At 48.0% G+C, this 14,097-nt stretch overlaps 1 protein-coding gene and 1 long non-coding RNA gene across 6 annotated transcripts in view; one reads left to right on the top strand and one right to left on the bottom strand.

The window, feature by feature from the left end:
* The window catches only part of uggt2 (UDP-glucose glycoprotein glucosyltransferase 2), a 625,263-nt gene extending 621,993 nt beyond the window's left edge, over nucleotides 1–3,270 (bottom strand). For 2 of the 5 annotated variants that reach the window (XM_038817830.1, XM_038817832.1), the window contains exon 1: nucleotides 3,125–3,270. Coding sequence is in view for 1 of the 5 variants with exons in the window: in XM_038817829.1 (XP_038673757.1) it covers nucleotides 3,125–3,184 (60 nt within the window). In the remaining 4 variants the exon portion in view is untranslated. Of the gene's footprint in view, nucleotides 1–2,677; nucleotides 2,698–3,124 lie in introns of those variants that run through there. The other 3 variants (XM_038817829.1, XM_038817833.1, XM_038817831.1) reach the window with 3 other exon arrangements.
* Nucleotides 3,271–3,277: 7 nt separating this feature from the next.
* On the top strand, nucleotides 3,278–13,111 carry LOC119977170. The gene is made up of 3 exons (XR_005463130.1): nucleotides 3,278–3,391; nucleotides 4,048–4,631; nucleotides 12,072–13,111. It is a non-coding gene; the product is annotated as an uncharacterized LOC119977170 (long non-coding RNA).
* The last annotated feature ends 986 nt before the right edge of the window (nucleotides 13,112–14,097 follow it).

Raw genomic sequence — 14,097 nt, 5'->3', positions numbered from 1 at the left:
TTGATAAGCATTGATGGGCAAAGAAACTATCAGACTCTATAATGGGCTAATAGCTGGTCAGCAGGATGGTCCCAAAGAACAATGGATCTGAGACACATCTTTTTATTAAAACAGTAAATAATATATAAAACAGTAAATAACAGCTTTGACAAAGAGTCATCGTACTCGAAACGTTAGCTCTTTTCTCTCCCTACAAGATGCTGCCAGACTTGCTGAGATTTTCCAGCATTTTCCCTTTCGTTTCAGATTCCAGCATCCGCAGTAATTTGCTTTCCTCCAGTAAATAATGTATACAAGGCCAAATGGTACAAACTAATTTTGTGTTGGAGAAACAGGATATTCCCCCCCCCCCCCCCCCCCCCCCCGCCTCAGTACCAATGTACGGGGGGAGGGGGGGGTGGATACTCTGATTATTAAAACAGTTCACAACACATTTCTACAAAAAACAAATGGTACAAGCTCTACACTTTGCGCTGGAGAGACCAGATACCGTTGCCTCTGTATCAACAGAAGGGAAAGGAAGGGGGTGGTGGGGAGAGAGGGGAAAGGAGGGTGGTGGGAAGGGAGGGAGTCGGGGTGTTGTGGAGGGGGGGGGAGCAATAGGGTACTGCCTGAACTATCTACGGAGTCAGAAAAATAAAAGAACCTTCAATTATGATGCACCAGATTCCGAGAGTCACCGGGTGAGGGGCAACAGTGTCAGGCATGAATGAGCCCCCCACCCTGCTACAGAGCACCTCGTGCACCCTGTGCTCCCGACACTGGGTGGCTGACAGCCTTCGGACAGTCGCCCTCCGGGCCCGAATCCTCCACCACACTGAATGCGGCGGGCAACACAGGTCTACCAACCAACCCAGGGCTGCCTTGATCCCGCCACCGGGATCATCGACAGGCGGGATCTCCACAGGCTCTTTCCGGGGCCCCGTGCCAGCGGGAGGCAGTGGTGCAGATGCCTGCTCCGCCCCTGTCATCTGGTCACTGGAGGCCCCGAAAATAACTCCGAAAACAGGTCCGGGATGATGGCAGAGGTGCCTGAAGATAGCAGATGGGGCAGAGGATCATCCAAACTATAACCTGCGAAGAACCCAGGAAGCAGGGGGTTATCGCTGACCCCCTCCCCTGAGAAATTGAACAAGTCCAGGGTGCTAAATTGTACTGGGTGCTCCTGTGTATGCCCACTAACGAGTTTAAGTCTGACTGGGACAATGTAACTCAGCCAGGTGTGGGTGTAGATCTCTGACTCTACGAGCAGCTTTTTTTCCCTCAGTCTGTTTAACTCCTAAATTGCCTGCTACATTGGGGTCTCATTTCTGGACCCAATTTCCCTCGCGTGGCAAGTACAGAAGCATGGATGTCTTACTGCAGAATCATACCACAGAAGGCTTTGAAGGCCTAGTCACTGAATACATTTAAGGAAATTGATAATTTCAAGACTCTAAAACAGAGGTGGGCAAACTACGGCCCGACAAAGGTTTTTATGCGGCCCGCCAATGAGGTGCCCGGAATCATAACCGGCATTTTTGGAAAGCTGCCGGGGAAAAGCCGCTGAAGTAAATGCGGCTTTTCAAAAATGCCGGTTATGATTCCGGGCACCTCATTGGCGGGCCGCATAAAAACGCGCGTAGTGGGGTGGATGAGTGGGGCTGCCTTATTGGTCGGTTTAGTTGGGTGTGCGACCAATAGGAGTCTAGGTTACAAACAATAAGCCTTATTATTGTTTGTAACCTGGACTCCTATTGGTTGCACACCCAACTAAACCGACCAATAAGGCAGCCCCACTCATCCACCCCACTACGCGCGTTTTTATCGTTGACTCGGCTAGGCTGTGCTTCTGTCAGTGTTAAGGATCAGCACAAGCAACTTGACACCAGATTTCAACAAACTGGTAAATGACTGCAGTCAGATGCATCATTCTCATTGACATTGTTCTGTTACTTACTGAGTTACTTTGTTTTTCAAATAAATGTGCTTTTTTTTTCTTTAAAGACCTTTTATTTTGGCTATTTAAAATATTAATTATTTTACTTAATATACTATGCGGCCCTTTAAAATTGTGAATTTCTGAATGTGGCCCTTGAACGGAAAAGTTTGCCCACCCCGCTCTAAAAGATGTCAAGAGGTATGGAGAGAATGAAGGAATATGTTACTGAGAGAGGATTAGCCATGATCATATTGAATGGTGGAACAAGCACGAAGGGCCAAATGACCTGCTCCATTTCCTATGTTTTGACGTAATTCTGTACATAGACATTGGGCGGGATTCACCGTCCCCGCTGCGCACCATGCCGGCAGCTCCATTCCCACAGCCAGCCAATGGGGTTTTCGATTGTGACCACCCCCAGGCCCTTCGGAAATCCACAGGCATGGCTGCGGTGACAGCAAAGCACAGGGTCCCCCGACGGAGAATCCCGCAGATGGTCTTACAAATAACCCATTAATGCACAAAAACGAGAGGATTGGGGCAGTCAATGCAGAAAATCCATAAATAAACAAATTCTGTAAATATTCCACAGCTGTTAAGAGTGTATTTCTACCACTAAAGCTTTTTGGAAGTATTTACCATAACTAGCTCGAAACACTCAAATAGATCGAATGAAGTTTACATTTTTTTTATGGTAACAATTTGAAAGGGCAGTGACTTTGATGTTGTTTCCAGTACAAACTGATATGTACATACCAAATTCTGTTTTTTGATTATGATCAGAATAGTTCGACAAGAACATTTTCGAACACCGCTCTGCTCAATAACAATAGTCTCGGGTCTGGAGTGCTTTGTACATGGAAATAAGAGACCTTGAGCTTGTGGCACCCAAACCTAACAAAGGGCGCGCCAGTGAACTGAATCCTGAGAATATGCCACGTACTCTCCACGACCACGCGAGACAACGTTTAACTCCCCAACCAGAATCCGTTTCCTATTCATTAACGGGTGGAATTAATTATTTCAAAATGAATGTTTGTGTCCTTTTTGTAAAACCAGCTAAGACTTAAAACGTTGCAAATCAATAATGTGTTCTCGATGTGGAGAAGGCGGTCCACATTAAATGAAAGGACTGGCGCATCGAGACCCCGATTATTACCATTCTCTGAGTTATGGGTTAATAATGAAGATTAATTTACTCACCAAGCTTGACCTGGTCCCAGCCATCTCTGGGGTCCTTCGTAACGAGAGATACGTGGTCATCCTGTGCAAATGTGTCCCGTTGCATTTGCCAGTAGATTGTGCTAACTGCCAAAAAATTAAGTGTGTGAACGCCACGTTTTTTTTTTAAACTGCGCTGCACGTAACGTATTTAATCTAACATTGCAATAATATTCTGGCTATTTACTTAGCCACCTAAACCCTCAGGTATTCTGCGCCAACTCACAGTTGAAGCGTATCAAAGACTTGGTGAGTCTTTAAATTTGTCTATCGCACCAAGGCACTGTAATTGTGTCTAAACTATTGTATTATTGAGATTAAAAGTGCCGGCCATACTGCAATTAGTTCGAGGGAAATGGAGTCAGACATTAGTTTTGGCGCATAACATCTGATACTGTGTTGAGGCCGGGATGTACAAAATCGGCACCAGTTCGGGTCACATGGAATGGAGAGCAATATCGATACATGTAAATCAATTTACAGATTGTTAATAACAATAGCGGAAACATGTTAGCAGTTCCGTGGGTCTTCGTATTTATAGTCTTAGGTCGTTCAACAGTAAGTATGAACGAATAGAAACTCGGTATGGTGACGGTCAAGGCAGTCGCCAAGCTTCTGCAGACTGCTGTGTCCAACACTGCATTGACTCTTCATGGGTTCTCTCACATCACTGTGTGGTGGGACAGTTCCACCTATTTTTTTTCATTCAGGAGACAACCTGGCTGGGCCAGGATTTATAGCCCATCCCTAATTACCCTTGAACTGAGTTGTTTGCTAGGTCATTCCCAGACCAGCCTCCCTGAACAGGCGCTGGAATGTGGCGACTAGGGGCTTTTCACAGTAACTTAATTTAAGCCTACTTGTGACAATAAGCGATTTTCATTTCATTTTTTATTTCATTTCAGAGGGCATTTGAGAGTCAACCACATTTCTATGGATCTGGAATCACATGGAATTCAATAAAAGCCATACCCCGAGCCAAACTGTTCCAATACAGAGACAACACTGACATTTACCAAGAAAAACATGCTCAAGTATGAATCATCCTCAAAGCAAGACAAATGCAACCCAAACAATTACTGCCCCATCAGTCTACTCTCAATCATCAAGATGTGGAGATACCGGCGTTGGACTGAAGTGATAACAGTAAGAAGTCTTACAACACCAGGTTAACAAACCTGTTGGACTTCAACCTGATGTTGTAAGACTTCTTACTGTGCTCAATCATCAGCAAAGTGATGCAAGTTGTCAACAAAGTGCTACCCGGTGGCACTTACTCAGCAGTAACCTGCTCACTGACACTCTGGCGCAATTCTACCAAAGCTTTCTCAATTCATTTGTGGCGGGTTTTTCAGGGAGTTTCCCACCGACTCTGCTGGCGAGTTTCCCACAACAATTAGAACAAAGAAAGGTACAGCACAGGAACAGGCCCTTCAAGCGTGCACCGACCATGCTGCCCATCTAAACTAAAATGTTCTACACTTCTGGGGTTTGTATCCTTCTATTCCCATCCTCTTCATGTATTTGTCGATAAATTCAATGATATTGAGTCACTTTTTTGAACCCTGGGGAGTTTCTCACTGGTTTAGCCCACCCTTGGAATTTTGTTAGCACTGGGGAGCTGAACTCAGGACCCGATTCTCCAGAAAGATTTTTGAGTGTGGTAATGAGTTAGAACTGCCACGAGCTTCCCGTCCCGCAGCTCAGCGAGTCTGGCAACGCTATTCAATATTAAGTGATCCATTTAGTGAAGCACGACCGGCTTCACACTACAAATTAAGGTTTGCCAACCTATTCACTGGCACTGCGCTCACCAGCCCTCCGGTAACAACATCGAGCAGCACTTAAGCTGCATTTACTCAGCCAACCCGCAACAATGGCACCCCACAGACCAGCCCCAAGATTTGGGGATGCAAATCTGAGGAGGCTCCTAGACGCAGCGGAGGCCAGGAGAGATGTCCTATTCCCCCGAGGATCCCAGAGGCTCAGCCACAGGGCAGCCAGTGCAGCCTGAGACAAGGTGCGGAGCTTGTCCGAGTCACTGGTGGGCTTTGCCTAGGCTCTGCAGAGCATGTTCCAGTCACTGAGGAACATCGCCATGGGCATAGGCATGATGGTGCAGACCATGGGGAGCTGCCAGGCTAGCACAGCCAGATGCTGCAGGGGCAACCGGGAATTGAACCTCCGTTCCTATCTGCATAGAGTGAAACCATACTGCTCCCCCTCTGTATTTCTCTCCAGCCTTTCGCTGTTCTGATGGCTCAAGCAAGTAGTTTCACACAGGAGGTGAACCCTGGCCCAAGCCCATAGCGTTCCAGTACCTCTGAGGTATTCTCACATGACTCTGTCGAAGGTCTTTACTACGTCCAGAGAGATGATCACTTCTGGTGTTCTCTCCCTGGATGGGGTCATTATCACATTCAGCAGGCACCTGATGTTTGATGTCAGCTGTCTGCCCTTGACAAAACCTGTATGGTCCTCCACGACTACCATCGGCACGCAGCCCTCCAGCTGCCTGGCCAGGGGTTTTGCCAGGATCTTTGCACCTACGTTGAGCAACACAATTTTTTGGGCATGGGCGAATTGGAGGCTTGTGCCAGTGTTGGTGGTCAGGGAGCCCCGAACCAGCGAGTCTGCAAACATCTCCCGCAGGCACGGAGCAAGTGCTGTCAGAAACGTTTTGTAGAAGTCCACTGGCAATCCAACTGGCCCAATCACCTTCCCCGCTTGTATGGAGTTGATACTCTCCATGACCTCTCGCAGTTCTAATGGTGCTCCCAGGCCCCGTTTTCTATCATCCCCCATGACCAACATATCCAGTCCATCGAGGAATTGTTTTATCCCTGAGTCCTTCCCGGGGGGGCTCGGATGTGTGAATGTGTACAGCCCTTGGTAGAAGTCCTCCAAGGCTCCGTTGATTTTTTCGGGCTCGTTTACTAGTCTGCCGTTGTTGTCCCTAAACTGTGCTATTTCCCCAGTGGCTGTCTGCTTCCTCAGCTGGTGAGCCACTAGGCATCTGGCTTTGTCCCCATGTTTGTGGGTCTGAGATGCACAGCAGCCCCGCCTTCACTTGTACTTGCTCGAGCTAGCTTACTCGCTGGTGTGGTAGCTCCCCTCCTGGGGCCGATCTATACCTGCTCCCTGACTGCTGTGTTTCTTTAATTGCCCCCTACCTCCTCTCCACCACCTCCCTGCATTCTACTGTCTCACCCTCCATGCACCCCCCCCCCCCCCCCCCCCCCCCCCCCACCCACTCCTCATCTCTGAGTCTCAGTTCTACCATTCAAATCGGGGCGGTACAGTCCCATGCAAAACAGTTTCACATTGTCCCAGACGGTGGGGCATCTGGCTCAGTGATGGTTTTGTTGCTGTCTTCCCAGCCCGTGTTTGTGGACAATTTGTCCACATCTGCCGGTGCAGTGAAATAGGATTCCCTTCCCTGGAAAGTCATCGAGAGCTTGGCTGAGTACAGTATTCCAAATGTTACACTGTTCTTAAGGCCTACCTTGGCCCTGTTGAACTCTGCCTGGCACTTGGTCGAGTCTGCCCCAATGTCTTGGTACACCCGGATTGGATATCCCTCCCAGTTGCAGGATTTTGTCTGCGTGGCCCAGTTCAAGATTCTTTCTCGGTCCTGGTGGCAGTGCAGCTTTGCAATGATGGCCCTCGGCTGTTCCCCGGCTTTGGGCTTTGGCCGGAGTGACCTGTGGGCTCTGTCAAAACGTCAGGGTTTTGGGAAGCCGTCTCATTGCACCAGTTTACCAAGCATTTGGGCCATGTAATCCATGGGGATCCTGCTCTTGGTCCCCTCCATTAGCCCACTATGTGGAGGTTCTGGGATCAGGACCAACTTTCCTGATCCTCAATCTTCAGCTTTAGTGTGCGCCACCACCAACCTTTCTACTTCTGTTTCTAATGCAGTGATCTGGTCGCTCTAAACAGTCGAGGCTTTCTCCAACTCCTTGATTGTAGAATCCTGTGTCTCCAGCCATCTCATTGCCTCAGGATTCAGTGCTTCCGTCACAGCCACCTTCACCATTGCCCTCATGTCCACCATTATGGCCTCCTTGACTTCTTGGAGCTCCTGTGTGAGGACTTCCCTCCATCTGCTGGTTGGAGTGGGGGTAGGGGAGATCTGCATTTGACCTGGTGACCTGCCTTCCTCAGATGTGGCCGGGGCATCACTGCCCCTCATGCTCACTGTCTCGTCATCTTTCCTATCCCAGCTTTTGTTGTTGCCTCTGTTGCCTTTTCCACCTCTGGAATTGCTGTCGCTTGGCATGACTCGTCTTGTTGGTGTTCGAGGACGGTGTGAAAGGGGGTGTTTTCTCCTGTTTTAGTGGGTTATTTTCAATTTAAACTGCCTGACTCCAAGTTTTCATCCCATCCCATCGGAAGTACACAATACACATTTGTGTACTCCCAAGAGGAATGATCATTTAAAAAAATATTTTTATTAAGGTTTCTGTAGCATACAGAGTAAGAACAATCACGGACATACATTTGAAGACTAAAGAAAAAATAAGGAGAACTATTTACACATCGGTCTCCTTCTGTTATTTATATCAGGCGTCTTACATTATAATGGTTACAGTTTCCAGTTTGACATTTTCCATTTGGCTTTTGATTCTGGCTGGGTCCCTTGCTCCCCTCTTTCCCTTCTCTTCCCGCCCCCACCCCGGCCGTTTGGCGTGCCTCCTTCCCTCGCCTGCTCTTGTGTCCTGCTCCAGTTTCATTGGTGAGATACCGTATATATTGCTATTTGTTAGACATGTTTGGGTTCCATGTCTCTTCCCTCCTCGCCACTCTCCTACCACCCCCTTGCTGCACCGTGCCACCCTCTCCTTTTCATTGGCTTATTGGCTGCTGGCTACAAACAGGTCTTGGAACAACCGAGTGAATGGCATTTTGTGGAAGCCCTATTCCGATCCCCAGGTGGCGAATTTGATTTTCTCCATTTGGATAAATAGTGATAGATTGAACAGCCAATCTGCAGTTTTGGGTGGTACTGCTGACCGCCAGCCGAGCAGGATTCCCTAGCGGGTGATTAGGGAGGCAGAGGCAAGGGTGTCGGCACCTCCTTCCCATGAATGGCTGTTCTGAGACCCCGAAGATTGCCACACTCGGGCATGGTTCCACCCTCATCCCACCACCTTGGTCATTGCCTCAAAGAAAACTGTCCAAAACCCGGCAAGTCTGGGGCAGGCCTCCTTGGCACCATTCTCATTTGTCCTCCAGCTCTGTGAAGAACCTACACATTCAGGTTCTGATTAAGTGGGCTCTATATACCACTTTTAGCTGCGTTAGGATTAGCCTTCCACATGTGGAGGTGTAGTTGACCCTCTGCAATGCTTTGCTCCTGAGTCACCACCCTATTTTTCAAACCCCAAGTTTTCCTCCCACTTTTCTCGCGTCTCGCCCACTTGGGTGTTAGCCCTCTTAAGCTGTCGCCCATACATGTCACCACAGTTCCCTTTCCATCGGATGTCCACATCTAGTCGGTCCTCTAGCAGTGATTGTTATGGTGGTTGTGGGGGCGTCCTTGTTTTTGACCTTTATGTATCTTAGTTTGTTCCCCCTGTCAGCTGGAACTTCTCTGACGGTTCCTCGAACCTTGTCAGTCTGTTGTCAGTGTAGAAGTCATGAACTATGAGTGTCCCCCCCATCCTGTCTTTACCTTTTGAAGGTGGCATCCATTGTCACCGCGTGAACCTGTGGTTGTTGCAGATTGCCTTGTTGCCTTGTCAAACATTTGGCCCAAAGTGCTGTCGGAGTTGGTTCCACGACCACAGAACAGCGACCACCACTGGGCGCGTTGAGCATTTATTCAGTGGGGATGGAAGTGCCGCCGTGGCCAGGGTGAGTGAGAGTGTGTTCCACCTTTTTTACTTATTAATCAGGCTGGTCACGTTCCACTTGTGGATCCCTGTCCAGTCATGAGCGATTTGGATCCCCAGGTAGCAGAATTTGTGTTGGGCCTGTTTAAATGGCATTCCCTCCAACTTCACCAGGAAGATTTTGATTTTGCTCAGGTTAAGTTTGGAGCTCGAGAAGGCTCCAAACTCTTCCTTCCATGCTTTGCGGGTCTGAGATGTAGAGGAGCAGGTCATCCACATGAAGGAAGACTCTGTACTCTCTGTCTCCTCTCCGCATCCCCCTCCAGTTCTTTGCTGTTTTGAGCATGATTGCCAGTGGTACGATTGCCAGAATGAACAACAGCGGGGACAATGGGCATCCCTGCCTTGTGGCTCTGTGCAGCTGGAAGTACTTAGAGCTGGTGGTATTTGTCCATTCTCTCGCTGTGGGAGCGTTGTCCAGGAGTTTCAACCAGGCCCGAACCACTTTGGGTTTTTAATCTTTTCTTGCAGGTTTGAACATCATCCGAGGTACGTGGAGACCTTTTGACCCGACCTGACCTGACTTCCACGACCTGGAAGCGGATGAGGCACAAACTGGAAGCCCGAACCACTCCAGTACCTCGATGAGGTACTTCCATTCGACTCTGTCGAAGGCCTTTTCTGCATCTGGGAAGAAGATCACCTCTGCTGTTCTCTCCCCGGGTGGGGTCATGATTATGTTTAGCCTGATGTTCGACATTAGCTGTCTACCCTCGACAAAGCCCGTTTGGTCTTCTGCTACCACCTTTGGTACGCAATCCTTTTCGCTAGGATCTTGGTGTAGTAGGGAAAATGGAGAATCTGAGGTACACATGGGATAGCAGGGAAAGGAATGCCTGGAAAGGTGTAGGATTTGACTGTGTCAGTTGGTGAGGGATTTTGAAAAACCATTCAATTCAAGCTGCACTTGCGATTACTGGAACTCAGTGGAAATTCAAGTAAAAACTTGTCAGGTGCAAATAAGAATTGTTTTATTTGTCTTCTATTGATTACAACTTGAAAGTCATTTAAAAGGCAATTTGTAGACAATTTGAAGCTTTTAAACAATCACAGGAATTATCATCTCAGGCAAACAGCTCGAAACATAACTTTTAAAAGTCAAAGTCTGAAGTCAAAGTCTGAAAATGAAGTATGAATACAGAGAGACAGTGAATAGTTCAGATCAAAGTATAGATGCTTGTAACCTACCAACAAAACCTACCAAATAATAACTGAAGCTACCTACCCCACTATCCCAAAAAACTATCCTCAAAAACTAAAAACGAATTCCCCCAAAAACTATACAAAAACTAACCTAAAACTAAACCTAAAATGGCAGAACAAAAACTCTCTGTTATACGGTTTGATATCTGTCTTAAGTCATCTGACCGCACCCTAATATAATCCTAATTGGTTTGGGTAGACTCAAACACATTTGATTTGATGGCAAGCCGTCCATCTTCAATATGTAACATTACTTCTAATTGTTGCCTATCTGCGTACTTGTGCATGTTAAAGAATGCGATATTGTGCTTTATCAAAGCCAGCAAAAACTGGTTTTATGCTGACCTGACTACTGCAACAATGGAGACCTCATGCAATCTCATCATGCCATGCTGTACATGGCTCGAAAAATATAATTCAAACTTTCTATTTCAATCTAGTAAAGTGAATTATGCTGCTTTATAAAATTGTTGTTTTGAGAATGTTGGAATCAAGTATATTTGATTCGATGTTCTAACTGTCCATTTATTAAAAACAAGGCAAAATAGTCTAAAATGTTTCAGCTTGTATAAGTTATGGAATGTGATTCACCCTAATCACGAGTGGCATGGGAACAGCAGAACCTTCACTCCTGTCACCTCGCGCCATGGATTCAGCCCTTGTCCTTGGAGAAATGTAATTAAAAGTGTTTGTCTTATCAGACTTTACTTGTTACTTTAAAACTGTGTCAATGAATTTGCAGAATATGTGTTTTTTAATCCTTAATTTTAAAACTGGGGCTTAATATTTACGCTTAAACAGCTATCTTTTACCTATATTAGGTGTATTAGAAATACCTGGCTTCTACAAAAGGGTTAACCTGACAATCTCTAAAACAAATGCAAATTAGAATGCTGCACACATTTAATTGCCTCCAAATCGAAAACGTTCAGCCTGGCTCCAGCATGTCTGAAAGCGGTATTGTGCACCCACCCCTATCCAGGTATCATAGAAATAGGGCACTCACCACCTCATTACTGGCTGATTGTCTAAAGCAGTGACTCTCAAACTATCTGATGTGGCGGACCGGCAGTTTTTTTTTTCTATGTGCCAATATCACTACTGTCTCTTTCTTTTCTGGGAACACTCCACGTACCGGCAGACGATGGCTCGCGTACCGGTGCCGGTACGCGTACCACACCTTGAGTAGCACTGGTCTAAAGGACATTTCTTTGCATTGCAAAGCAGATGGACAAGAGGTGTCCACTGAATAATTAGAACTGGAGTATGTCAGACCACTTTGAATCACTTTGTATTTCTTTGAATCAGTCTCTACGATCCAAACAGTATAAGATGTGTAAGACAACTTTGTGGGGGCAGAGTCATTTGGACCAAGTTACAGTTACAGATGGCCAAGTTCAGTTCTCCCATATGCATGTGGCATTAAAAGGCGTTTTGTTAAAGTTTCATACGGTCTGAAGAACTCGACTCATTTAACTGCACTAACAATTTGGTGAGCCTGACATGATACTGCACTGGACGGCCGGTGACTATGTGGCTTCAATTTGGGTGAGCACCTTTAAATTACCACCCATAGCTAGGGGAGAGATTCCACACTAGTCGTTGGCCTACCGTAAATTGCAGTACAAAAGAACTAGACAACGGAAGGGTTTGACCATGTGAGCTTTAATAAAATTGTAAAAGCAATCTGGCACCGGAGCGTGGTGACTCTCTGTGAGCTCTCCAGAACAGATCCTCTTTTCACTTATCTTACAATCGTTCTAATCTTTTAAAATTTAATTCTAAGACTAACATTATTACTGAGCTTTCTTTATTATCTTTTCTTGAAGGTTTGAACATCATCCGAGGCACGTGACGTGGAGACCTTTTGACCCGACCTGACTTCCACGACCTGGAAGCGGATGAGGCACAAACCGGAGGTGAGGCCCCAATCTCGATTTGGACCCGACCCAGACCTCGGAGAGCACGACCCGGCCTAAGAACCGATGCCAGCCTCTGGACTGCCCGGCCCAGTCCCCGGAGCTCCCAACCCAGCCCACAATCATGAGACCCGGCACAACCGGACCCGGAGAGGCCCGCCCAGCGACCCGTCCTGGAGAGGCCCGCGCAGTAACCCAACCTACCTGGAGATGGAGAAAAGAAAGATCCACGTGGAGGCCCGACCGGGCCTACTCCAAGACCCGACCCCAGGAGCACCCAAGGAGGGAACTGAATACGGGACCCAGCCCAACCTGCCTCAGGAAGCCTCTGCCTGCGACCCAGGATCCCCGAAACACCGGAGACCCCGCATGAGGACCTGAACGCACCACAAGGTATTCCCGTGCTCGCAGAATGCCGGGACCCGTCTGGATTTCAAACATGCAATCCAAAACCACAACCACAACTGGGGCCAGACACAACCCCAGAAATGTAGCCAGCGCTCTGGTGCCTGCCAGCGCCCTGGCCCTGGCCAAACGCAACCACTTACCATCCACAAGGGCTGACTTCTACCATTCAGATCCCAGGACCAGCCAGCCGCAACTGCCGACTGAGGAGGTGAGGGAAACAGGGCGGTCTGCATGTGAGGCTGAAGTAACGCGGTTTCAAGACGCCTCTCCCCAGAGTACTCCTGGCAAAAATGCGGTCGAAAACAAGCCGGATGAACTTAACGCCAAACTTACCTCTCAGAGGGAACTAAGAGACTGCTGTGTGCTCTGTTTCACAGCGACATGGCTCAGCCCCACCTCACCAGACTGTGCCATGCAATTCATCGGGCGGACCGCACCGCGTCATCAGGCAAAGCGAAGGGTGGCGGGGTTTGCCTCCTCATCAACTCTTCCTGGTGCTTGGATCTGGGGACCCTGGTGACCTACTGCTCCCCGGACCTGGATTATCTGACCGTGAAGTGCCGCCCATACTATCTTCCACGTGAGTTCACTCTCAGCTGTCTACATCCTACCCCAGGCAGAAGTGAAGAAGGCGCTGGACGAAGTATACACAGTTATAAACAACTACGAAACAGAACACCTGGAGGCCTTGTTCATCGTTGCCAGGGAGTTCAACAAGGCCAACATCAAGAGTGTACTGACAAAGTTCCACCAGCACATGTGCTGTCCCACCAGGGGCGACAACACTCTTGACCACTGCTACTCAAAAATCAAGTGCACCTACCGTTCCATCCCCCGACCGCACTTTGAAAAATCAGACCATAAGACAGCGCTCCCTCTCCCGGCATGCAAACAGAAACTCAAGTGGGATAATCCAACTAAGAAGGTCATGCAGTGCTGGTCCGAGGTGACAGAAGAGCTCCAATGGACTGCCTAGAGACTGGTCCATATTTAAGAACTCAGCGACCGACCTAAATGGGTATTCCACTACCATCACAGACTTCATCAGCAAATGTGTGGACGATTGCGTGCCAAAGAAAGCAATATGTATGTTCCCCAACCGGAAACCATGACTCAATCGCGAGATTGACTTCCTACTGAAGGACAGGTCTGAGGTATTCAAGTCAGGCGACCCTGGCCTATACAAGAAATCCAGGTACGACCTCCGCAAAGCCATCCAAGATGCCAAGGGAGAATATGAGACCAAGCTCGAGTCACAGACTAGCGTTACAGACTCTCGGCAGTTGTGGCAAGGCGTAAACAACATAACGGGCTATAAAGCAAAGACGAACAGTAGCTCCAGAAGCAGCGCATCCTGATGAATTCAATGCATTCTATGCTTGGTTCGAGCAGGAAACCAACGATCTGCTGTCGAGTGCCCCAACAGCCCACAACACACGCAGACCCACCATCACAGCTTCCGAAATCAGATCGACCTTCCTGAAAGTGAACCCTCGGAAGTCGACGGGTCCGGACGGGATCCCTAGCC

This window comes from Scyliorhinus canicula, chromosome 14, assembly GCF_902713615.1.
Source record: "Scyliorhinus canicula chromosome 14, sScyCan1.1, whole genome shotgun sequence".
In the NCBI taxonomy this organism is placed as follows: Eukaryota; Metazoa; Chordata; class Chondrichthyes; order Carcharhiniformes; family Scyliorhinidae; genus Scyliorhinus; species Scyliorhinus canicula.
This window is presented reverse-complemented; position numbering and strand designations above follow the sequence as displayed.